The sequence below is a fragment of the Drosophila miranda genome, chromosome XR (assembly GCF_003369915.1).
Source record: "Drosophila miranda strain MSH22 chromosome XR, D.miranda_PacBio2.1, whole genome shotgun sequence".
In the NCBI taxonomy this organism is placed as follows: Eukaryota; Metazoa; Arthropoda; class Insecta; order Diptera; family Drosophilidae; genus Drosophila; species Drosophila miranda.
Window position 1 is genome coordinate 47,811,686 of NC_046674.1, and position 27,135 is coordinate 47,838,820.

Below are 27,135 nucleotides of genomic sequence, written 5' to 3' on the forward strand. Positions count from 1 at the left end.
TTCTTTGTTCCACCAGGGAACGGTACGGGGGAGGGAGAAAGTGGTGTTTTGGGGGATGGAAAGATGGGCGCTTTGGATTATTATTTTTTTTAATTAGAGCGTTTCCCTGTTGACGTTGTCGCTTGTTTGGGTAGTGAAGTTGAGTTTATGGATGTGTTTTTGGTAGAGGTCCCAGTCGGCTCTTTTCAGTTTGAAGGACGGTTTAGAGGTAAATTTTGGGAGGGATGGGTTAGAGAGGGAGTGAGAGAGATTAGTATGGGGAAGTAGTCGCTACCGTGGAGGTCGTCTATTACTTCCCAGAGGAGTTCTGGAGCAATAGTTGCTGATGCTAGGGAGAGGTCAATGTGGGTGAATGTCTTGTGTGTTGAGAAGTGGGTGGGGGATTTGTCGTTTAGGGTGATGTAGTTGGAATGGGCTAGGAAGGAGGCTAAAGTTTTCCCTCTTAGGTTGGTTTTAGGTGAGCCCCAGTAGGGGTGCCAGCTGTTAAAGTCTAGGACTAGAGTGGGGTCGTTTGTGGTTAGGGTTAGGACGTTATGTAGATTGCGGGAGTTGAAGGGTTTGTTAGGGGAGATGTATGAGGATATGATGTTGACTTTGGATTTTGATTTGATGTTGACACCCACAGCGTCAAAGTCGGAGTTGAGAGGGATTTGGGTGTGGGATATGGAGTTGTGTATGAGGATGGCTGTGCCTCCAAAAGCATTAAGCTGGTTATAGCTGCAGTATATTGAATAGTTGGTTGGGATAGGGAGATAGTTGGGGTTGGATATGTGGGTTTCTTGTAGGGCAACAATTAGGGGGTTATATGCTTTCATGAGACTTTGTAATTCAATGTAGTTGTTTTTGTAGCCGTGTATGTTCCATTGAATTATTTTAAGTTGCATACTAGTGATTGTATTTACTTCTAAGGGGCTTGAGATGAATGTTAATACTCTTGTTATTATTTAGAGATCTTCTTCGTTGTAGATTTGGTTAGAAAGGGTGTTCTTTGATAGTGACGCTAGGTTTGTAGTTTTAGTTTTTTCGGACTTATCTTTTGCCTTGAGTGGCTTGGTGACTAGGTTGAGTTTGTCCTTTTCTTTAGTCCAGCTTCGGAGTTTGCGATCGGTATCTGGGATCGTTTTGGTGTTTTTGGTTTTAGTTATTGCCTCGAGGTCTGTGTCCATGGCCATTTCTTCTTGGGTGGGTTGCTGGATTGATTTGGATGGGTGTCTGTTTGAGTCTGAGATGTCTGCGTAGTTTGTAATTGGCCTTTTGTGCTGTGTGGTCTGAGTGTTGAGTGATGATGAAGGATGTTTGGTGGTCGGTACTACTGTTTGTGTTTTTGCAGCTATCTCGGCGTATGGTGTGGATTGGTGCGTGTTGCATTGAAAATATATATTTTTTGCGGTTAAGGTACTACTGTTTGTGTTTTTGCAGCTATCTCGGCGTATGGTGTGGATTGGTGCGTGTTGCATTAAAAATATATATTTTTTGCGGTTAAGAAGTCTACTTTCTCGGAGGATTTGATAATTGCGATCTCTTTTTGCTTGAGGAATTCCGGGCATTTGGGGTCTAGTGGGCTGTGGTTGTTTTGGATGTTGGTGTTATGTTTGCAGTTGCTGCAGAATTTGGGCTTGGAGCATAGCTCCTTTTGTGTTTTGAGTTCGCTTTTGATGACTTTTATTTCTATGTTGCGTAAATCGTTGGAGTAGATGACACCTTTGGAGGAGTTAAGGGTTTTGTGATCAGATGCTTTCACGGGAAAATCGTGGAATTTTACGATTTTCCCTGATTTTTTTGACTGAGTCTACTTCACCTCCACATTGAAAGTCTATGACTTTTTTAATAATGAAGGGGACACGTTTTCGAAGGTTTTATTGTCTGTTCTGATTATTTTAATGTATTTGGGTTCGAGAAACGATGATTTGTCCCACGGTGCGTGGAATTTGGGGTCTGGTGGTCGCGACATTTCAGGTAGGCTAAGGCTGACGCCCGCTGCACTTAATGGTCTAACTGTTCGTTAGGTGTGTTTGTTTTTGGTTTTTTTTGGGAGTTTGCTTTGTGCACTTGAATGTTTTTGTGTTAGGTTTTGTGTGTTGGATTTCGGTGTGCTCGCTGCTGGTTAGATTTGGCGCGTCTTTACTTGACTGAGTATAGACTGAGACTGTCTGTCAGAGGGTATTTTAGTATATTCTCCCAAAATGTTTATGTTCTTGATCCGCAGATTTAAGCGTATAGAAATTTCCTTCGAATGATCCCAAGCGGTATCACAATGGGCCGAAACCGGCCTAAGTGTGTATCTATCGTAACCTCCTTCTATGCATATGGTCTAAGTAAATAGTAATTATCTTTGGAACGGTATTCAAGCATAACTGGAAAATAACGGTGAACACTTCTTTCCTTTGCTGTCTGGTCCCTGCCATGATGAAATCATACAAGGACCACCGCTTACTTTTTTTCTTATTTTACTGAGTCACTACTGAGTCCGCTTTGACGCCATTGATGTAAGAGCGGAGAAAAAGATAGATGTATGGATGATGTTTCGTTTTGTTTTTTTTTTATAATCCTCGCTGCTTTCCGCTGCTGTGAAATATGCAAAATCAAAAGAACAAAAATTATATTTTTTCTTACAAGTTTTTCTTTTATTACACAAAAGTTTGTAGCATTTTTCCGAACGTCCGTCACACACAATCACTCGCAACAAGCAAACGAGTCGGACTGGCCAAAATAAGACCCGAAAAGAGAGCGCGTTGCGGGAGCGGACCGCCTTGTATTAATTCATCATGGTCACTGACAAAACAGGTAAACACCACGCACTCACGCTCTCTCACTGAGTAGAACACTATTTGTCTCTTCGCTTGTGCGAAGTTGAGCTCACAGAAAATTTGTCTGTAGATGAGCAAAATTTGTCTGCGTCAAGTCTCTTTAGTTTCCTGCAAATTTTAGATCATTAGAATTGTAATATATTTTTATAGATCTGCAAATTTTCTGCAACCTAAAGAGAGGTGATGAAAAAAAGATGTAATGACTTAATTTTGCCCCAAAAATATCTAAAAAATTGATTTCAAACACTAAACGTGCACATTTTTGTGTACATATGCATATATTTTATTAATCAGAGATAAGCTTACCCTCTAACAAATAGTTCATATTTTCCGCACTTAGGGAGCAACGTTTTTATTCACATAGGCAACTGATCGTTGCCATAGGCACCACAGTACCAAGCACGTATTTCTAAAGGTGTAATTTTTATATCCATATATAGAGCCACGAAATTTCGTATCCAGACTTCTGTCATATTGCACTGCACAGTGGTTGCGCTTATATGGGGCGGGTGGCCAAAAATACTTCCCGTAAAGATAGAGCGCTGAGATTTGTTTCTGGGTATTAGAGATGAATTTAGATAGCATACAGTTAATATTTGTGAAAGAGAAACTCCACTACCCCTCCGCTCCCGCCATCATTTAAAAAAAATTCGTTTTTCAATAATATATAACAGCAAATGTAATTTAATTATAAGATAATAAAAATTACGAAAATTAAAAAGAAATAACAAAAAAGGTTAACATACATCATCCAATAAATCATATGTAGATGATATAAAAGTGGATTTGTGATTCTTTGGCAGATTTCTTTGACCTGTTATAAAAGGGTCTGACCTCAAAAGAAGCGTTTTAATAAATCTGTATTTGTCAGTATACGAGACATCTTCCGAGTATGCTGCAGACGGCACTTTTTAATTTTTTTTATTGTTTGACTCTGCAGCTTCTTCTGAGAGCTCTCCAATCGAAACCAAAGCGTGCTCTATTACCTTGGGTCCATGAATTAAAATTGTATGCACTGTTGATGGAAGATATTACCATGGATACATTTCAATTAATTTATTAGCCGTATTTAGTGCGTCTTTTTCGAATTTTTGTATATTAATTTTGTATCCTGATGCTAAGGCTTGCAATATCGTAGCGCATCGGGCAATCACTTCTTCATCAATGCCTGTAATCTGAGATGCTAAGCTTGGGTTACTGAAAAATTTCCTGGCAGCATTTCCATCGTTGTAGTTTCCTCTGCCTCCATCCTTTGGCTTATCGACAAGTAACCCCATTTTCTCGCGAAACTCCGCTTGAATTTCATTTTTTCTCTTTAACACAATAGACTTGAGTTTTACCGATTGTATTTGCCAAAGCTTTACATCCAGTTTATACGAAATGTGCAAGAAATATTCAAAGAACCGGATATATGAATGAAGTGGTGATAACCCGATGTAATTTTGTATTGCAAATTTTATGCTCAGTTGTCTTTAAGTCAGCTATTTTCTCCTTGAAGTAGAGCTCTTCTTCGACGGAAAGTGCGGCGGTCTCCTTTTTAAATTGAAGTCTGAGTGGTCTACAATATCGGGTAGACGATGGCCTGGGATTTTTCCATTTTATCTTAGAGTCGGTTACAAGCTGAAGTGGGACGTACGATGTGACAAATAAACTTTTCTCATCATCAATACAATTGGGAAACTTTTGTTTATACTCGCTGTGACCAGTGCTGCCATCGAATCCCCATTTTCCAATTAATGCTAAGGTTTTTTCTGTTTCATCCAAACGTTCTTCAATTAAAGTCTTTTGAAGCTCTAAAATACTTGAAGCCGTGTTATCTAAAAGACTTTGTAGTTCCACTTCTGCATATGTTTCGTCTATAACAATATCATTTGGATATCTCAATGTTTTAAATTTAAGAATTTTTTTTATAGCTTGGCAATAAGTTGTAGGAAACTTCTGAATTGATAAATGATCTAAAGACCAAGTATTGGTGTTTGGACAATCCAATGTCCACGAAAAGCGACAAGATTTTTTCAATTTTTATTTCAGTGGCATAAAGTTTTGACTGAGAATCAGATGAGCGCAAAACAGAAGCAGCAGACTCATCATTCTTTTGTAGCAGGGCTATTCGGCGAAGTTTCGTCCTTTTTGAGGACTCAGCAAAATCCATTTTGGGCCGTCCACGACTAGAACTCGGATCAATTTGTTGAGCACTACCAGTAGGCTTCAGGGCAATAAATTCTTTAGTTTTAAGCCATTCAGATTGGTATTGTACAACTGAACTTCTAATTCTTAAGTTCCAGCAAATTATTTATGCCTTGCATTTTTTCGACATTCGTGTCCTTTTCTTGGCACCAAAGATCAAAGATGTGCATGCGTGAAAACACACAGTTATGACAATCTCCTTTACAATGAATAGTAAAATGTCAAAAGAAGACAAAATTATAAACAATAATATTAAAAAAGTTTAATAAACAAACAGAATTGACGAAAACGACAGAAACATCAAATAAACAAAAGAATAGCAGCTGATTGCGTTTCATGTTTGTTCTTGAAAAATAGTGAGACCGCTTTAGTTTATTTAAGAATATACGCAAATCAGCAACTATCAGCAGCTAAACTTTTCATTTTTATTTCCTTAAAACATTGACAAATACAGTGATAACACTCACAATGGGGGCATCTGGGGGTAACATAACTAAAACTTTAAGTAAACAAAATAGACGTTCACAAAATACACAAAAACAGTTAAGTTGGTTAAAAGGACACAAAAAAGATTTAATTAATTATATTAATGTTACAATAATAAATTCTTTAACTAAATACCTTCAACTACAAAATCCATTTTAAATAATTAATTTTCGAACACTTTGCCAAACGTTTAATCACTTTGAAGTGAGCTTTTGTTTTGACAAAAAGCATAAAAAGCAAAAACGCGTCGCAAAAAGGAACACGTGCTCGTCATTTCAATTCTATTTTTTGAAAGTCCCGTTGCAAATCCGGTTTGCCACAAAGAAGTTTGGACATTTATGAGACGATATGGTTACATGTTGTCAAAATATTTTATAATTGATTTTTTGATTTTTGGCAACCACTGTGCACTGGAACAAGCTATATCGATCTGATCGGATGATTTTTGGTTTGACCTTGAAACCTTGGCGGGGATTTTTTTTTAAGCGCATTCCTATTCCTACTGTACATATAAGTGAACAAATTTGATTGTGTTTAAGCAGACCACTTTTTATGAGATATGCAAGGAATAATTCAAAAAGTAGAATCTCAAGAATATGGTTTAGAACGAAGGACGAAGCTTTTAATACAGTTCCAATTTGTGAATTTTTAGAATCGTTTTTCTAAAGAGTTAACCCAAAACTTTGGGTGGCTATAATATTAAATTTATTATTTATGAAAATTTGTGTGTTCGATAGTATTAAATTTCAACGAATAATCCTCTATTTTTACAATTTCATCTCTTTGCTTTGATAAGCTACGATGGCAAAGCGGTTCTAATTCGTCAAGAGCGAGGAAGCGAGCGGTCCCGCTTAGCCCTAGCCTAACTTACACTACTATAAAGTATTGGGGTATTTACTCATCAATTATAAGATTACTTAACAATAAAGATTAACCTCTCAGCGCAAGAGAGTTTACAATATTCTTGGTTAGTCCGTCTTTAGCCAACACAAACAAACTGGATGGTTTTCCCACATGCGAACATGCCACATATAGTTGTCCGTGGGAAAAGCATGATTTTTCCAAATTTAAGCCACATACAGACAATGTCTGGCCTTGTGACTTATTGATCGTCATAGCGAATGTCAATCTAATTAGGAATTGATTACGTTTGAATTCAATTGACACATCTGTATTAACCATAGGGATTCGTGGCAGCAACACATTTTCGCCTTGAAACTTTCCATTCAAAATGATGGCTTCAATAACGTTTCTCATTAGTTTTTTAATGACTAATCGTTTGTCATTACACAGCCGTGGTGGGTTCAAGTTACGAAGCAAATTGATCGGAGATCTAACCTTCAATTGTAAATGGTGGGGCATGCCTGGCAAATCCAATGAATTTAAAAACTCTATTGGATAATTCACAGTTCGGTTGGTATTGCAAACTGCATCGATAGATTTGTATGACACCAAGTCCCCAGGCAACAACGTCCACATTTTTTGCTACCAAGAGCTACTAAGAGCTAATACTAGCCCATTTCCATATACTTTTGTCCCGGTATTATTTTCTAAATTGAATGAAACTTAACTAATTTAACTAATGAAAACCAATTAAAATAAGCAAAAAAATTTTTTTTTGCTATTTTTAAAGTAAAAAAAAATGCATGGAAAAATTGTGGTTTTGCGACCGGTACTTCAAGCTTAAAAATACCAATTGAGATAATTTATTGTGTAAGTACTCAATAGAAACCTACATTTATCCTCTTTTAAAATAAATTAAAATAAAATATTTTTTTAAATAAATTTAAGTAATCAGCTGCCCAGGGTCAGTAGAATGTCGGTATATGGCACGGCGATTTATCGTCTGGCTCGCGTGAGGTTGGGCTCCGACTTAGAACGTCCTGTTGGGTAGGTCCGCTGGGTGAATCTTGGCAACCCTACGCCGGTGTCTTATGCTTGCATCTCTCCTCAACAGTCGAGCCAAAAGGGAATTGAAAGATCATGCGATGCGACGTTCCAATGCAAAACGGTACACATCGCTTTAGCTATACGTGTGAGAACGTTACAGCTATGTTTTGGACACAAGCATTAACAACACAGCTATGCGCCTAAAAATAGTTACTTAAGCGGTGCAATACAATCATGAGCATATGAATAGGGCAGTTGTAATATAAATGAACAATGAACTAAAACTACGCGTCTAATTTCTCAACATACCGGCTTCCCTGAACGACTGTTCAGAACAAGGAAAGCACAGCAACTTTGGTAATAGTTCTCTTGTAAACTCTTCGGGTTGTTTTTACGGTGACCACTCGAACCCTCTCGTCTTGGCCACGGTTATGTTGGTGGACTCATGCTGCGATTTTGTGCGAGGTTGCAAGGAAGCAAGATATTCAAGACTCCGTGTCCAGAATCCTTGAACCTTGGCTTGCAATTGTCTCAAACGCTGCAGTCTGTTAATGTTGACGTCTAACAAGGACGGCTCCGGCACCGACATGTGAGCTTGAACTGTAAGAAAATGAGCGCGGGTAAGGGGATCCAAGCTTTGATCGCTGGGCGTACACAGTGGGCGAGAGTTGAGTAAACCTTCAATATGGGTTTAAATTGTTGAATATTCCTCGAAAGTCAACGCACTGCTACGAATTACTCAGCGCAGGTGGAGCTTGGTAGATCGTACGCCGGTCTCCCAAATACCTCCAAAATGCGGGGCAGACGGCGGAATGAAGTGCCAGTTGATTTCCTGACTCGTCAGAAAATTATCAATTTCCTCGTCCTGACTTTGAGATACAGCTATCCGTTGCATCTCCGTTAGTTCCTTTCTGGCTCCATGGAATGTTGTGCCATTGTCTGAGTAAAAATCGGATATAGGGCCACGTCGAGACAATAACCGTTTGAAAGCGGCGATAAATGCAGGAGTGGTCAAATCACTGATGAGCTCTATATGAATTTCTTTGGTGGACAGACAAACAAAGATGGCGAACCAAGCTTTGCCAAGCTTCGGTGTCCAACCTACTGATGTCTTGATGGTAACTGGTCCAGCGTAATCCAATCCAGAATGTAGAAAGCAGCGGGAGGGCTGAACGCGAAAGGCGGGAAGATCAGCCATGAGTTGTGTGCTCATACCTTTGCGCTGGAGGAAACAAATCTTGCAGTTCAATACAATTTTGCGGACTATGTTACGGGCTCCAAGGATCCAATACTTCTGTCTCAACGTGTGGAACATAAGTTCGACTCCAAGGTGTAGCGATGTGACGTGCTGGTGTCTAGCTAGTAAAATAGCGTCTGGTGATTCCTTTGGAAGAAGTATGGGATGTTTTGCATCATAGGTTGCCATCGAATTGCCAATGAGTCCTCCTACGCGCAGAATTCCTTGGTCGTCAACAAAGGGAGTATAGCGAATCAACTTTCATTTTTGAGAAAGTGCTTGTCCAGTGCTCAGCTGTTTGTACTCCACTTGGAAGAACTCCATCTGGACATGTTTGATTACCCTAGAGCGGGCATATTGAAGCTCCCATGACGATAAAAACGATGACAGGCGGTCCTTGCAACGAAGTCGATGTACAAAGCGAAAACAATAGCTAATTGTCCGCAAGAGATGTGACCAGGAGGAAGCTTTGTTGATCATACAATCAAGATAATTTTCTTCATCGGAAATGTGTATATTAACTTGAGTCTCACGCGACTGTAGATGACAGCGGCGTGTGCCGGTAAATGATCTTCAGCTACAAACTGTTGCCAACGTGCACATAACTGCGCTGGTAGTGATTCGTTCAATTCGACCGAGCTCAGCCAACTATTTTGAAGGAGAACATTTAGAATTACAGTTGTGGGGGCAAGCAACCCCGGTGAATCGTAGATCTTTGCAAGCTCAGACAGCAAAATCCATTTTGTCATAGCACTTGGGGCGTCAGGTCAACTTGAAGGAAAGCTCGTCTACAGCCGTGTCCCAGCGTATTTCAAGAACCTTGACATATTAAGTTGGACTTTCTTCCTCTAGAGCTTCAAGCGGATACTCACAAATTTTCTCTGAAAAATGTACGTATAGAAAAATTTCGTTACTAATCACGTCTGATTGCATTGATACTTCAGTTTCTAGCTGCTTGTGAGCTGTATGTGTTTTTATTTTAAGCCGTGCTGAATGGAATAAAATCGTTTAAAAAAATTTAAAAAATTTTCTTTTCTAGCCGTGTTATTTCCAAACCGTATATAAAAAGAGCGTGTAAAAACGGAATTAGGTGTGCTAGTTTTTATTTAAATATACAGGTATGGCTTGCGAAGTCTTTGTTAAAGTTAGCAGCACTGGCGCCTAGTGCTCAGAGACTATAAGAGCTAGAACAACCACATTTTGTATCCAGATTTCTGTAATATGTCAGGTGTTACAAGTGTTTTTCCCCTTCCGCCCCCACAAAGGACGAAAATCTGTGGCATCCACAATTTTAAAGAGAAAATATCTTTTAGACTGCAGAATCTGAACCATCGTATCATTATTATAGCCTAAATGAAGGAAAAATTGCATTCTATCTCGCTCTGTCTCTCTTTAACACACACGTTTCAGAGAATATAAGAGCTAGAGCAACCAAATTTGATATCCACAGTCCTGTGGTATCGAAGCTGCACAAGTGTATTTCAACTTGGTGACTTCAACTTGCCAGGAACTGTTTGGTCTTCGGTAAACGAGTCTAAAAATCTATTGGCCATGTCACGACATGACTTTGTTGACGGCTTGCTTGACCTGTCTCTGTTTGATTTATTCTTTGTATCGGATCCGACCATCGTGTTGTTAACTCGAGCCCTTCCGCTCACTTTACCTGAAGACACCTACCATCCTACTTTCGAAGTATCGCTTGATATTGAACCAACTGTATTGGATCGAACTCGTAGGCTAGTTGAGCGTGTCCACTGCTTTTGTAAAGCCAAGTTTACGAAGCCTTATAACTTCATTAGATAATTTGATTAGTCCGCTTCTCTACTGACGCAGCACTGTTGCGTGAGGTGGCAACGGGGGCACCTGCCCCGGGCGCCTAAATATTCGTCTAACTTCCTGAGATGGATTTCTAGCTATCCTTGTTCCCGGTCTCAAAGAGTCCTCTTTAGAAACTCCGTCTCTTCACCAGTTAAGGTTACTTCTAGAGTACCTCAGGACAGCCATCTAGGCCCCTTACACTTCACACTCTTTATTAATGACTTGCCTTCGGTATTAGCATACTCTCGAGTACTAATGTATCCGGATGATGTTAAGCTCTATGTTCAGTGTAAGGATACTTCACTTCAATCCGGTTTGCAATCCGATCGCAGAAACTTTCAGCCATGGTGTTGTGCTTTATGGTAATTCTCTTGGGAGAATTACCAAAGGTGATGGTCTTGGTCATATTAGACACCAAGCTAAAGTTTTCTGTACACATTTCTACCATGGTAAATAAGACCATAGGAGTGCTTGGGTTTATAAAGATGTGGTCAAAGGAATTTGACGACCCCTATATAACAAAGGCTCTCTATACCTCGCGAGCTCGTCCGATCTTGGAATACGGCTCCTGTGTATGGTGCGCTCAGTACAAAATACACCAGGACCGTATAGAATCAGTCCAGAAAAACTTTTTTCTCCTTTCTCTACGGGACCTCAACTCGGATGCGGGTATGAGAATGCCATCTTACTCTAGTAGATTAGTATTAGTAAACCACCCATGCTAACTTAACCGTAGAATAATGCTTATTGTGATTTTTATGCACAACTTGATCAAAGGTGATCAAAGGATAAACTTTACGATTCATATTAGATACACCAAAAGCTCTATACCGTTTTGTAGATCGCATTATTCCTTGCATGAACCGTTTAGGGTCTTATGCTCGGATTATAATTCCTTCTACTAGGTTATATCCAACCTTTTCCTTATTAAATTACTCATACTCACATACCTTTTTCGTAATTAGTAATTGTGGTGATATTTGTATTTTGAACGCATCCTAGTTTTTTAATAAGTCTAGTTATATTTTTCCTCGTAAACTGCATTCCTGCCTGGATCCGCGCGTAACAGCCTTCTGCTGGTAAAATGTATGATACAACTTTTTATTTTATTTTTTTTATTTTTTTTTTTTTATCGACACTTGAATACGACACACTAATGTTCACTTGAGGCACTAATATTTTTGGCACAATCCAAAGAAATCGTGGAATTTGAATTTTCATAAAAATCTTTATTCAATTTAGCATAAATTTAAAAAGAAAGAACGAGGGGTAACGTTGTGAGTTGCTGCGGCGACCGCAACTCTGCATTTATACCCGTTATATAGTCAGTATGGCTACATTGAGCGACAATGTGTGCGTGCGGGAGAGACAGAAAACATGTCTGAACATGTCGTCGGGCGCTGCGTATCCACTGCAAATTAATGTGTTCCTTTTGGCTATAAAAATGTTCAAATTTTATCCAGATTCAGCAATCTTATAGATACGGTCATTCTCAATGATTGTTAGTTTTCTCGTATCTTCAATATTGTGGATGCCCCATATTTTCGTCCTTTGCGAGGGCGGAAGGGGGTGTGCCGAAATTTTGAAACTAACTTGTCAAGGAACTAACTTGTGCCAATATTACAGGAGTGTGGATCAAAAATTTGGTTGTTCTAGCTTTTATAGTCTCTGAGATCTAGGAACTCATAATTTGCAATAGGCAAAGCCGACCATGAAACCTGTGTGTTAGAGAGAGACAGAGCGAGAGAGAATGAAATTGTTTTCATCATTCTAGCAAAGATTAATACGATCTGAATCAGATTCTTCAGTCTAGAAGATATAGTCAGTTTCTACGATTCTGCATTTTTGGTTTTCTTGTATCTTTGAAATTGAGGATGCCACAGATTTTCGTCATTTGTGGTGGTGGAAGGGGGCGGGGTGAAGTTTTGAAATACACTTTTAACAGTGACATATCACAGAAATCTGGATACAAAATGTCGTTGCTCTAGCTCTTATAGTCTCTGAACACTAGGCGCTCATAGTGACGGACAGACTGACGGACGGACGGACGGACGGACAGACAGACATGGCTCAATCGACTCGGCTATTGATGCTGATCAAGAACATATGTATGTACTTAATGGGGTCGGAAACGCTTCCTTCTGGACGTTACACACATCCACTTTCACCACAAATCTAATCTAATCTTCTTGCAAGGCGCTTCTACCCTCGAGCCAGGAAGCTGCAGCGGATAGAAGCGCCTTGCAGGAAGGCTCCGACGCCCAAGGCCTGTGCCCGAAATGCTCACAGAGCACTCGGAGCGTAGACAAGGAGCAGCAGACAACGACCGTCTGGAGGAAAGATGCCGCGGCGCAAACTGAACCGTGGCGTACACTTAGCGAGCCATCCGTGGCAGAAGGTCTATTGGTGGAGCCGGGAACCCCAATTACGCGCCAAAGGCAGCCAAAAGGAGCCATCGCAACCAAGAGGATCCTTAGGAAGGCCCCGTTGAGGACACACGGAGACGTGGCGACGCCCAGCGCCATGAGGCAGCCCAAGAGCCCCGAATCCCGGACAGCGGATGGAGCGTGGTTCCCAAGAGGCCGAGAGCAGCACGCCGTGTTCGCCCAGACGCGGTCATAGTTCAGGTCTCCGGGAAGTCGTACAGCGAGGTGCTGGCAATGGTCACCAGACGAGACGACAACCAGCTTTCGGACCTGGGAAGCTGTGTCTCCAAGGTACGCCGCATCATTTACGGCAACCTTCTGCTGGAGGTGGCAAAAGATAGCGTGGAAAGTGCTGAGGGCATGAAGGATAGCATCGCACGGGTCCTCGGCGATGGAGCGTCAGTGCGCGCAATGATGGAAGAATCGAAGGTTGTCGTATTGGAGATACGAGACATCGACTCCCTCGCGACGGAGCAGGAGATCCGTGCCGCTCTAGCTCGCCAATTCAAGTTTGACGAGGGACGAGTAAGAGTCCGAAGTCTGCGCCGCGGATACGGGGAGTCCCAGCTGGCGGTGGTAAGCTTGCCCTTTCTTCCTGGGCAAAGCGGTCCTGAAAGGCGGCGAGTTGAGGATCGGCTGGACCATCTGTAGGATCCGGGAAAGAGATGGACTCCCAAGGTGCTACCGATGCCTGGAACCTGGGCATATTGCGAGGATCTGCAAGAGCACAGTGGAAAGGAGGGGCTGCTGCATCCAATGCGGTGAGAAGGGGCTCAAAGTTGCTGAGTGTACCAAAGAGCCGGCATGTTTCATCTGCTCAGCAGCTGGAAAGAAGGAGGTCAGGCACCAGGCAGGCACTAAAAACTGCCCGGCCACACGAAGCGGGGTCGGAAAATCCAGGACGACATGCAGTTGATTAAACTCAACTTGAATCACTGCAGGGCCGCACAGGATCCCCTGACGCAGACGGTGCGCGAGCTTGGCTCTGAGGTGGCAGTCCTCAGCGAACCACATAAGGTGGGCAGCAGCAGCGATTGGGCCACGGCCCTCACTGGCAAAGCGGCCCTGTGGCTCTGTGGCGTTGACGCGCCACAATTGCGCGACACCAAGTCGGCAGACGTGTTCGTTCGAGGGAACGTAGGTGGCATAAGGTTCTACAGCTGCTACCTGGCACCCAGCCTCTCACTCGAGACCTTCAGCCGCATTATGGGTTGCGCAGCTGAGTTGCGATCTGCGAGGACGGAACAACGTCGTAGTCCGGGGCGATCACTGTTGAAAGTTTATTTGAAAATTTCAAAATTTCAACCCACCCCCTTCCGCTCGACAAAGGACAAAGGCAAATCACAGATTTATCCACAATTTTGAAGATACGAGAAAATTAAAAACGCTCAATCATAGAGAATGACCATATCTACCAGATTGTATCTTATTGATCAAAAAAGAATACAAATTGAGCACTTTACATAGGAAAATATGCACCGGCAACAAATTTGAACTTTAACTCTTTATTGTGAAGCTTTTACACATTGTAGCATAAAGTTGTTAAGCAGATTAAATTTTGAATTTTTCTTTTAAATGCAGTTTGTTTCATGAAGATATCCTTATTTGTTCTTTATTGAAACGGCGAAATGCCCCACTGTGCGGCGTTAATTTTGAACGACACCACAAAGAGTGCATGCGAGTGAGACAGAAGATCAGTCTGAGCGTGACGTCGGGCGCTGCGTAGTCACTGCAAATTGATTTGTTCCTTTTGGCTATAAAAATATTTCGATCTAATCCAGATTCAGCAACCGGATAGATATGGTCATTCTCCATGATTGCGCGTTTTTAGTTTTCTCGAATCTGCAATATTGTGGATGCAACAGTTTTTAGTTCTTTGTGGGGGCGGAAGGGGGTGGGGCGAAATTTTGAGATATACGTTTTATAGTGAGATCTAACAGGAGTGCGGATACCAAATTTGGTTGCTCTAGCCTTAATAGTTTCTGAGATCCTTGAACTCACATTTTGCAATTGGCAACACCGACCACTGTGTGATAGAGAGAGTGACAGAGCGAGAAAGAATGAAATTGTTTTCTTGATTCAGGCTGTAACAATTATACGATCTGGTTCAGATTTTGCATTCAGGAAGATATAGTCATTCTCTACGATTCGGTGTTTTCTGTTTTCTCGTATCTTTGAAATTGTAGATGGCACAGATTTTCGCCTTTTGTGGCGGCGGAAGTGGGCGGGGCAAAGTTTTAAAATATTCTTTTGCAGATTCGATATCACAGGAGTGTGGCTACCAAATTTTGTTGCTCTAGCCTTATTAGGCTCTGAGAACTGAGGATGCCACACATTTTCGGCCTTTGTGGGGCCGGAAGTGGGCGGGGCGAAGTTTTGAAATATACTTGTAGCAGTGACATATCACAGAAGTCTGGATATAATAAGTCGTTGCTCTAGCTCTTATAGTCTTTGAGCACTAGGCTCTAATAGGGACGGACATACGGACGGATGGACAGACAGACAGGGCTCAATCGACTAAATATTTTATGGGGTCGGAAACGATTCCTTCTGAACGTTACACACGTCCATTTTCACCACAAATCTAATAAACCCCAATACCCATTTTGAGTATCGGGTATAAAAAGGCGATTAAAGAAAAAAATTTAATTGAAATTACAAAAATTTCCGTTCTTAAAAAGTGCGACGCTTGAATACGACACTCAGGTTGAAGTTGTTTTTTGTTTTTTGATGTGGCCGCGACCGGACATCGAAAAATTTCTCAAAAGTGAATTAGAGTGTCATTATTATGAAAAAGAAATTTTGGTTATGGTAATTCTTTTTCAAAGGACGAAAAATCGAAAATAAAAACATCGTAGGAAGTAGGATCATCAATAATAAAAATAAGCAAGCAAATTGGTAAAACTAGGTGTGTTCTGAGTGATTTCATTAAGAACGGCTCAAATTATGGCAGAAACATAAAAAACCGCACCAAAATACACGACTTAAACTCGATTTAAAAATCTAAAATTGTACTTTAAGCTAGAGCTAAAATAATAAAACGTGTTTTTTCGAGGACTCCACACCTAAAGGGACTGTAATCAGTAAAAAAAAACCTCAACGATCTCCGCCATTCCTGTCATCGGGTCTCTCTCTCTCGGACGGCCGCTGCTGCTCCGTCTGATTTCAGATCCATCGGTATTCGATCTCTCTCTCTCGCTCTTGTTCATTTTTGGGGGGCTGCTGCTTTTTGTGGCTCTGTTACTCGCTATTTGCTATTGCCCTTTTTTACTGCTGCACACTAATAACAACTCTAATAGGCTATTCACACTGACGACTATCCACCATCCATTTTGGGTTGATCCGTAAGTTTTTGCCGTTACGAAAATGTCCCAGTTATTCCACCATTCATCTGGGATGTTCCAAAAAAGTAATTCGAAAAACAAAGTGTCGTGAGGGGCTGACCAGAGTATCATATCCCTATGTATTTTGCATTATTACGTAAAGTTTTTTTCTAACCTCAAAAAACCAATATGTTTGAAATATGGTGGAAACTTATTTGAAAAATTTATCGGAATTGCTTGAAACTTGTTGCTTGGGGGTTTTGGTATCGCTGATTACGAACTTGAAGTCATTTTTTTACTTTTCCTGAGATCCTGAAAAATGCCGCAAAAAAGGATCAATTTTGAATTTGAAAGCTTAATTTTTTCCAAACGTAAAGCTTAACCTACAAAGTGTTCCGATAGGATTTATAGCTGCTTTTATCAGATTTTCAAAATTGTAAAAGTAGACACAACCAGATGTAAGATATTTAAGATATGTGAAAAAAGAAGCACTACCTCTAAAAAATATTAAAAAAAAAAACCAGTTTTTAGAAATGAAAAAAAAAACTTCACCATAGAAACAAAACAGGGTTTCAGGGTTTCGATTGCCCCAGGTTCATCACATTTCCTACAACTGTCTCTGTTGGTGGTGCGAAGCATTGTTGCATGTGCAGCAGCCAAACAGTGACCTGTTAGTATTCCCACTAACAATCTACAGTCCTTTCGTGGGAGGTGCAGTAGGTAGTGGCTGAGTTTCTCGTTGCGTTATTTGCACATGATTTTCGAGGTTCTGCAGGGGGTGGTACTCCTCCACCTACTTTCGGTTTGTGATTTGGCCTGCTTTTCTAAAATCGCTTTGCAGCGTTCTACGGGAGACAGGCACGCTCTCGGTTCTCCTATACTCCAGTCCGACGCCTTCTTTAGCTAGTACGTCCGGTGCCTCGTTTCCTTCGATGCCTTGGTGGCCGGGAACCCAATAGATCCGCACTGACTTTGTCGTGCTTAGGGTGTCTAGTGCCTCCCTGCTCACCAGGAAACTTCTGGAGCTGACAGCGGACGCCTGCATGGATCTAATTGCCGCTTGGCTGTCGACGGATAGATTGATCGCATCGTGTGCTCGCTCTATAAGCTGAACGACCTGCTTTCCGAAAACTTCCGCCTGGAATATGTTGCATCGGTCCGGTTGCTTATACGACAGCCTTATCTCAGGGTGTGTGCAGAATAAGCCCGTCCTACTCCTCCGTCCATCTTGGAGCCGTCCGTATATATGTTGAGGTGTTCAACTTGGTCCCTTCTCTTTTTCCCGTCTTCGGGTCCAAGAGATGAGACAGTTTTGATGTCGAGGCAAGTTTGGGGGATCATGTAATTAGTACATCTGGTCATGTCCGTGCCAATTGAACTGTGCCCGTATCCTTGTGGCGACATATTCTTGATGCGATTAGGGGCTGTGCTGCCTTTCCATATCGGTACCTTGTACCTCTTGATAAAGAGGTCCTTCTTGTCCGCGTTGATACTGATACCGATACTACCTCTTCCGCCCACTCACGTATCTCCCTGAGTGTACGTTCCATACACCCCATGAGGGTCGATGGACATACACCCGTAATAAGTATGCTTATGTCATCTGCATAAGCTGTTATTTTTGGGGCCTTCCTTTCAAATCTCTTTTTGAAGTCGTCGACCACCAGATTCCACAGTAGTGGCGACAGGACTCCACCCTGAGGTGCGCCTCTGTGTGCCCCTCTTACCATGGAAGCAGTGCCCCCACTCCGATTGCACCCGTCTACAACTTAGGAGGTTCTTGATCCAAAGGTTGATTGCTGGGTGTATGTTATTCGCTTCTAGGCGACTTGTTATTGCGGTTTTGGCCACGTTATTGAATGCTCCGGATATGTCAACAAATCCTCCCAGTAAATACTTTTTATTGTAAAGGCCGCTCTCGATGGTGGCTACTAACGAGTGTAGTGCCGTTTCCCTTAGGTGTGGGCATGTTGGTTTGTTGACATCAGTCCCCCTACCTCATTCCTGATGTGTAAATCCAACAGCTTTTTCAGTGTTCTAAGTAGAAAGGAGGTAAGGCTTATTGGTCTGTAATCCTTGGGACTCACGTGGCTGCACTTTTCTGCCTTTGGGAGCAAGACAACTGTCAAGGTTCTCCATTGGATAGGGATATAGCCCATACTTACACATGCTGAGTATATTGCTGAGAGCCATGGGGTGATAACCTTTTTGGTCAACTGTATCATGGCTGGGAATATCCCGTCCAGTCCTGGTTCTTTTATGTCCGCGAAGGAGTTTATGGACCAGTGGATTCTCTTAGTGGTTAACAGACCTCTTGGGGGGTGCTGTTCCTCGGTTGCTAGGTCCTGATGCTCTTTGGCGTCAGTGACCTCGGTGCATTTAGGGAAATGCGCCTCCAATTAGAAGTTGGAGATTTTTGAAACCGGCTTCTGTCACCAGACTCCTAAGTTCTTCCGGTGGTGCGGGCCTGTCGTGTGCCATGTAGCAGGAAGCTGCCATAAGGCGCATTTGCTCGCTCTTCAGCATCGCTACCGTCAGGTCATCCGTACTGTAATGAGTCATAAGATGAGCATGGACTTTAGTCCGGTCAATCCACGGCTCCTGGACTAAAGCGATGTCAGCGGGCCCTTGCTCCATGGTAATGAGTAGCTCCGCCGACGCTATCTTGCTCTTATGGAAGTTGAGCTGCAGCACCCTTAGTGTCATGGGTGGCTAACTCAACCTCACACGACGGGTTGACTATGATCGTCAGGTCACCGTCCTCCTCCTCCTCCGAGTCGTCCAGCGCAAGACCCTGGGCGGCCTCCACTATGGTCTCGAGACCTAGGTCTTTTTCGACCTCGCCTGCCTGGAGGGTGTGCGCATCTTTGTCCTCGGGGTGGCACTTTTTCAATCGTAGGTATACGCTACCTACGCCCCACGCCATCTTCCCGAACTTGGAATACAGAATGTCCTCTGCCTCCTTGCTGATCTGGAGGATCACATGCTGGCCCCCCTCGTTATGTAATGGGTTACCACCATGTAGAACCTTCCAGTCAGCCGTTGGCACGGCCTCTGCAGCAGCTTCAGTGCTTGCTCTCCTTGGACAGCAATGGGAAAGAGCACCTTCGCCTTTGGTAAAGACGGGATCAACTCCCTGTCTACCACATCCAGCTTGGGAACCTCCCACAGAGCTTCCAGTTGGGGCACCTTCTGCACCAGTCACTGCCGCGTTGGGTCGTCGTTGCATTTGAGGATCTTTACCCCGTTCAGCCATCCCGCTCCATCACTGCGCCGCCGTCATCTTCCCATTCTCGTCGCTCATGGCCTTCTGTCTAGGCTTCCTCGTCTTCGGCTGGGGGGTGGCCACCTTTGGCACGCGTTGCCGCTTGCTCGCCGGAGTGTCTTTGGCAGCACTCTTGATCGAGCGTTGCCTCTTAGTGGCCAACATTTCCTCCACCTTATTAGCGAATCCACCGTTTGCTGCCTTCACCTGGGGCAGCTGCGCGTAGTGTTGGATTTCTCCTCTTGAGAGATATCCGCCTTGCTCTGGAGCTGGCTCAGTAGCTTGAGAGCCGTCTTATACTGTGTTTTGCCTTCATCCCCTCCTTGGAACGCTTCGACACTTTCCTACGCAGGGAGCTGGTGCCTGGTTCCGGCGAGCGGAGAAGGCTTTCTTCTTCGGTCTTGCTCGGCTCACCCTGCAACGCGTCGTTTTTGTGGCAGTAGTATTGCAACTGACATGGCCTGTTCCCGCCTTTCCCGAGGTGTGACTGCTGGCGACACGCAGAGAGGACTGCTCCTCCCCGTGCCCGCCGGTGGTAGCAGTTACGCTTCCCACCGACATTTGGGTTGACATCCCAACCCGTGTTTGCTCCTTCTTTGCCTCCATAGTTGGCCCGAGGGTCTATACCGGTTAATATTTTTCGGGGGAACCACCCCCTAGCGTTTTAGGCCTGACCGCCAGGCACCTCTAGCCATGGCCCTGGTTCAGTTCCCCCGACTTTAGATCGGGAAGACGCTGGACCATTGCCTTAGCTAGACACTGCATTACCCCGGACAGAGCAGGCGACAAAGCATTACACTCGCCCGGGATAATGCAGTGTCCATTGCCCAGCCGGCACCCTCGTGGAGGGTTCAGCTAGAGGGTTTTTTCTGGCCAATTTAATATTATTAGGTAATATACATTTTACACCACAACGGACCTTCTACAGGTCCAAGTGAGCTTGGGAGGGTTTCATCACTCCCCCAGGCTACCGCCTGAACCTAATATACATTTTCTACATGAATTTAACATAGTTAATATGTGGCACAAGGTGGTACGAAAAAAGATGTTGATCACGTATTGGTTAAGCTTTCTCTAACTATGGCATCAATCAAAAAATCAAAAATCAAAAAAACAAAAAAACCAACTAACAAATGTGAACGAAATCTTCTTTATATAGACAGTCACATATCCCGTCCTTTCTGATCCATGTTCGAACATCTCACTTCGAAAGTATCAAACATTTCAGGGCTGCATTTGAATCAAAAATATAAATGTAGTTTTCTTAGCTAGGCTATGCATTGGGATAACGGATCATTCAAAAAAAGGTTTTGTTTCCATGATATATTTCAATTAATGGCAGAAAATCGGCCAGAAAATTAAAAAACCTAATATATTTTTAAAGTAATTATACGTAAAAGCCAGAATTGGTATTACAATTGGGTGGGATCCTCAAATTTTGCTCCAACTTGTCTTGAGAGATGGTAAACAGAGAAGAACACCGTTAGTTATAGTCTAATGTTAATTGTTTAACTTCGTTTATCATCTTCCCACCTAATTACCCATTTGATCAGAATGATAGAATATTTTGTCTTTTTCCATTTTTTTTTAAACTTCTTTTTTACATCTGACTCCCTTCTTTACCCAACAAAAACCGCGCCCATCCGCAAGAGGGCGCACATTGCACCAAGAAGAGTGTGTGAGAGCGAAAAATAATTAGTAAGCGCGAGGCCGGGGTAGCGCAGCTACTATAATTTCATTTAACTATATATTCCTTTTGGCTATATTAAAGGCCCGGTCTAAACCTGATTCGGCAATCTGGTAGGTGCAGTAATTTCATATAGCTCTGCTTTTTCGGTTTCTTCGTATATTCAAAATTGTGGATGCATCAGAAGAGGCGGGGAGAGTTTTGAAATACACTCGTAACAGTGTGATGTCACAGGACCTGCAGTTTTATCTGTTCCGGTCGACATTAACAGAATTATTTCGGGTCACAACAAATCCGTAGCATTATCATGCCAAATGTTTACAGCGAGATTTTCCATCTATGCAGTCCATTTCGGCATGCACGTATTGTTTTTTTTATTTAATGGTTTAAAAATACTAATCATAAAAAAAACCAATACATACATACATACATTTGTTTACTTATTAACACTTATTTCTGGTTTCTCCATTTAGTATTGTGTCTGTGGTAATTTTTATACCCGATACTCAAAATGAGTATTGGGGTATATTAAATCTGTGGTAAAAGTGGATGTGTGTAACGTCCAGAAGGAATCGTTTCCGACCCCATAAAGTATATATATTCTTGATCAGCATCAATAGCCGAGTCGATTGAGCTCAAAGACTATAAGAGCTAGAGCAACGATGTTTTGGATCCAGACTTCTGTGATATGTCACTGCTCCAAGAATATTTCAAAACTTCGCCCCGCCTACTTTTGCCTCCACAAAGGACGAAAATCTGTGGCATCCACAATTTTAAAGATACAAGAAAACCAAAAATGCAGAATCGTAGAGACTGACTATATCTTCTAGACTGAAGAATCTGATTCAGATCGTATTAATCTTTGCTAGAATGATGAAAACAATTTCATTCTCTCTCGCTCTGTCTCTCTCTAACACACAGGTTTCATGGTCGGCTTTGCCTATTGCAAATTATGAGTTCCTAGATCTCAGAGACTATAAAAGCTAGAACAACCAAATTTTTGATCCACACTCCTGTAATATTGGCACAAGTTAGTTCCTTGACAAGTTAGTTTCAAAATTTCGCCACACCCCCTTCCGCCCCCGCAAAGGACGGAAATCTGGGGGTGTCCACAAATCTCAGAGACTATTAACGCTAGAGTAACCAAATTTGGTATCCGCACTTCTGTTAGATCTCACTATAAAACGTATATCTCAAAATTTCGCCCCACCCCCTTCCGCCACCACAAAAGACGAAAATCTGTTGCATTCACAATATTGCAGATTCGAGAAAACTAAAAATGCACAATCATAGAGAATATCTATCCGGTTGCTGAATCTGGTTCAGATCGGATCATTTTTATAGCCAAAAGGAACAAATCAAATTGCAGTGGCTACGCAGCGCCCGACGACATGTTCAGACATGTTCAGACATGTTCAGACTGATTTTCTGTCTCTCTCGCACGCAATCTTTGTCGTGTCGTTTAATATTAGCGGCGTCTGCCGGAGGAGAGCCATACTGAATAAGTATCGGGTATAAATGTAGAGTTGCGGTCTCCGCAGCAACTCACAACGTTCCCCCTCGTTTCTTTTTTAGACGTGAAAGAATTTTATATTCATTATTTTTTTTCGGGTTGCATTTGTAAACTAGCTGCCAAATATCGCATAAAACGTGCGGTTCGGGAACATCCCAGATGGATAGTGGAAATTTTTAGGAACGTTAAAACCTTAAGGACCATCCCAAAATGGATGGTGAATGGACGCCTGTAGGAATAGGTCCTTTAGGGCTGCAAACTTTTCAGGTCAGCATTTTAATAAGAAATATTAAGCATTTTTCCTAGCAAGGGTATGTACCATAATAACTTATTATTTTAAAAAGATTTTATTTCCATGACCTTTCGAATTTATGCCAAAATATCGGCCGTCTGACTACGAAAATTCAACCACCAGCAACAGGCCAAGCCGTAACAGAATGTCATGCTTATTTTTGGTACGTTAAACAGGCCACCTCCGGTTTTTACTTACTTTTGCGGATTACGTTTTCATTCAAAACGTTTCGTTTTTGTTTTGAGGTGCTCCCAAAAGGTGCTGCAAAACGACGGTAGAAAGTTCACGATTTAAGAAGATCAAGACATCTTAGATGCAGCACCAGTGTATTTGATTTGTCTGACGAACTGCGAGTAGGTTAGGTTAGGTTAAGGCGATAGCCGGAGAGGGAGGATATAACCATCCCCTCCAAGCTTACTTGGACCTATAAGAGGTCCATTGTGTTGCCGCATGGCCGTGTGCCCCTTCTCGTTGCCTGAAACCGTGAGAGCAGACTACTGCAGGTTAAGGGCAGTCCCATCCGGAGGCTTGGATGAATTTGGACAAGGTTCCTAGTTTGATTTCGGACAGGTCCGAAATGTCCGTGAGGAAAGGGGCCACGAGAAGCCGAAGACGACAATTTCCAAGGGTCGGGCAATGGCAGAAGAAGTGGGGGACTGATTCCTCCTCTACCTCGTCGCGACAACTCCTGCAGGGCGTGAGTGCCGATCTGCCAGTTTCCCGTGATGGCTCGAGTAACTGCAGAGCACTGTGCTCTGTTGAGTCTATACAGCTCTGCCGAGCGCTTCTTCGATCGATATGCCCATACCAATCTCAAGACTTTACAGGAAACGGTTTGCTGTCACTGGTTTGCCTGAGACTGGGCGGAATACTCGCCGTGAGATGCAGCCCCAGAAGCCGTTTCATCGTCTTCAGAAGGAAAGACGATAGACTAATGGATCTGAAATCTTTTGGGGCAGTGTGCAGACAAGCTGCCTTGGGATTAAAAACGACTTTGGTCTGAAGCCAGGCGTCAGGGACGCACCCGTGGGAGAAGGGAGTCTTCTCGTAAATTATTTTGAGCCAATTAATGGCTTTTTGTCCCGCGTGAATCAGTTGGGCAGGGATAATGCCGTCTGGTCCCGCAGATTTGTATGGTTTAATGTTTTTTATCGCCCAGGAAATGTTCTCCTGGCTTAGCAGGTTCATCATGGCATTTAAGATGACAGAAGGAGGCGCAAAGTAGTTGGGTCTGTTTTCATCGCAGTCGCTGGACGTGGTCCAAGATGGTTCGGCGTTCTTCAGGTGGGTAGTGGGGGCGAAGGAAGGGTGTTGTCTTCGAGAGAACTCTGCGCAGGCGCGAGGCTTCTGAGTTGTTCTCGATTTCGCTACAGAGCTTACGCCAAGAGGCGCGTTTGGCTTTCCTAAGTTCTTTGTTGTAGGTCGGCAGACTGCCGTTGTAATCTGCCTAGTTCTGCTCAATGTTTTCAGCCTTAGCTTTATTGAAGAGTCTCCGGGAGATTTCTTCCGGCCTCTGTTCGTGCCAGAGGGGCAGGATTTATCGAGCGCCTTTTTACAGGCGTCAGTGAAAATTTTAACACCCCCTCAGGTGGGGACTCAGGGAGAAAACGACAAAGGTAGTCAGAGTAACGAGTCCAGTTTGTCCGCCTGAGGTTCCGGAATTGAACTGGTTTCGGTAATGAAAAGGAGAGTAAAGTTTCCACGTACCTGTGATCCGAGAAGGTCCGAAAAACACTTGTTCTTCCAGGACCTTCAAGGATACAAATTTTCCCTGTATCTCATGAGAGGAAAGCGTAAAGTTAAAGAACCTCCTCGCGGTTTTGAATAGTAAAATTAGGGTCACTCCCCCGGTTCAATAAAACCATCTGAGTGGTCAGAAAGTAACTAAAGAGGTACTCACCCCTTTCGTTTGTGTCAGTGATTCCCCACTGGCAGTGATGTGCGTTTGCGTCGAACCCCACAATTAATTCGATGTTCTTGGCCGCACATTCTGACCTGAAATTTGGGAACAAAAATGAGTGCAACTCTCTTTTTGCAAGAATTCAGGTACGAATTTTACCTACAGTTTCAGCTACGTATAGCTTATAGTCTGGAGTCCTCAGACCGGAGACCCTGTTTCCGAGGAACTAGGGCTCCTGAATGAGGACTATGTCTGCTCCACCCTTGGCTAGATGGAGCAGTAGGACAGCGCATGCTGCCTCCCTCCACCAGGTACCCCTGGTTCCCCTCCACCATTGTCTTTTCAAGGTCGCTATCGGCGGACTCCAAGTCCTCCCAGACATCAATCAGACTATGACTAGCTCGCTCTCGTCGGACACGTAGCCATCCAAGATGTCGTCCGACACCATGGACGCTGCATCCGACGCCGGGTTGGCTCCCCCTTCGGGATCTCCGGAAGCTCCAGGTCTGGCTCGACTTCCTCTTGCGGTCGGATTTTTAGGGTGATATGGTTATTTTCTTATAGCCATAGTCTACTACTCCATCCGTTTGCGCGAGGAGCTATAGGCACTCTTCATTTAGGACGTAGATGATCTGACGCCTCTGCCCTTGGATATCCTCCGTCTTGGCCACCTTCCAACCGGCCGTAGGAAGGTGGGGTTTGCAGACCAGATCTTCTCAGGCTCTGCAGGCTTAGCCGAGACCCATGCTCTGGCTCTCGGTCAACTGGGGACTTCTTCCCATTTCACGTCCTCTAGCTTGGCCCTTGGGTGGACCTCCTCGAGGGCAACCACCGCTTTCAAGTAGAGGGCCGCAGAGGGAGCGTCTTGGCAGGCGATGGCTTTCACCTTGCCTTGATGCCATCCTGCATCCTCAAACTTTGGCGGTGGTCCGTCGTTCTCCTCCAGTTCCTGTAGGAACCGGTCTTGAAGATTATTTTCAACCAGCTGCCACTTGTGCAGAGGAACATGGTCGTCCTCGGCGCCCCTGTCCAGGTCGCCAATTAGGGTCTTGCCACTCGCTACCTCAGCGAACGATCGGTTTCTGAGGTGGATTTTTACCCGCTTGGCTTGCAGAGCTTGGCCAGGCTTACTAGCGTGATTCTCCGTTGAGCGTTGCCGCTTATTGGGGGCCTTGGCTGCGCCCTTTCCGGCTTTGGATGGCTGGAAGTCTAGCGGCCCATATCCTCTGCTCAATCCCTTCGACTGACGACCTGTAGTTAGGGTCCTCGTTGGCCAGGATGAAAGCCGCTCGTCTCCTGTACTGTTACGACGGCTTTCCTCCCCGTGGTGCAGAGACGCTGCCCGCGGGGTTTCTATGGGTTCTTGGGTGCCGGTAAGCCAGCCGCGATTACGCTCTGCTTGGCAGCGTTGATTTAGAGGGATGGTCTTGTCTCTCCGGTTCTTAAAAGGAGTTCCGAGCTCCTTTGCGGAGTTTTTTTATACCCGATACTCAAAATGAGTATTGGGGTATATTAGATTTGTGGTAAAAGTGGATGTGTGTAACGTCCAAAAGGAATCGTTTCCGACCCCATAAAGTATATATATTCTTGATCAGCATCAATAACCGAGTCGATTGAGCCATGTCTGTCTGTCCGTCTGTCCGTCCGTCCGTCTGTCCGTCTGTCCGTCCCCTTCAGCGCCTATTGCTCAAAGACTATAAGAGCGAGAGCAACGATGTTTTGGATCCAGACTTCTGTGATATGTCACTGCTACAAAAATATTTCAAAACTTTGCCCCGCCCACTTCCGCCCCCACAAAGGGCGAAAATCTGTGGCATCCACAATTTTAAAGATATGAGAAAACCAAAAACGTAGAATTGTAGAGAATGACCATATATATCAGATTGCTAAATCTGGATCAGATCAGATCATTTTTATAGCCAAAAGGAACAAATCAATTTGCACTGGCTACGCAGCACCCGACGTCACGCTCAGACTGATTTTCTGTCTCTCTCGCACGCACTCTTTGTCGTGTCGTTTAATATAAGCGGCGTCTGCCGGAGGAGAGCCATACTGACTAAGTATCGGGTATAAATGTAGAGTTGCGGTATCCGCAGCAACTCACAACGTTCCCCCTCGTTTTTATTAGTATTTGTTTTTGTCGTCATAATCTAGGTTATTAATTAATATTGTTAAAAATAGGTAAATAAGAAAATATAATATGAATATAATATGAAAGTTAAAGTGTAGCTATGAGTGAATCGAAAACGGTAGTTGGTTGGGACGAGAGCGAGAAGAATTCAAAAAGTGCCGCCCATGGAAGGG

The 27,135-nt window shown here is 43.4% G+C and overlaps 1 protein-coding gene across 6 annotated transcripts in view; it reads left to right on the forward strand.

Annotated features, from left to right (window-relative positions):
• The window catches only part of LOC117186153 (low-density lipoprotein receptor-related protein 4-like), a 115,818-nt gene that overhangs the window by 11,555 nt on the left and 77,128 nt on the right, over window positions 1-27,135 (forward strand). Inside the window, exon 1 of one of the 6 annotated variants that reach the window (XM_033386355.1) lies at window positions 2,751-2,784. The exons of the other annotated variants lie outside the window; for them this stretch is intronic. Within the exon in view, the coding sequence (XP_033242246.1) occupies window positions 2,766-2,784 (19 nt within the window). The 5' untranslated portion in view covers window positions 2,751-2,765. Of the gene's footprint in view, window positions 1-2,750; window positions 2,785-27,135 lie in introns of those variants that run through there. 6 annotated transcript variants of the gene reach the window in all.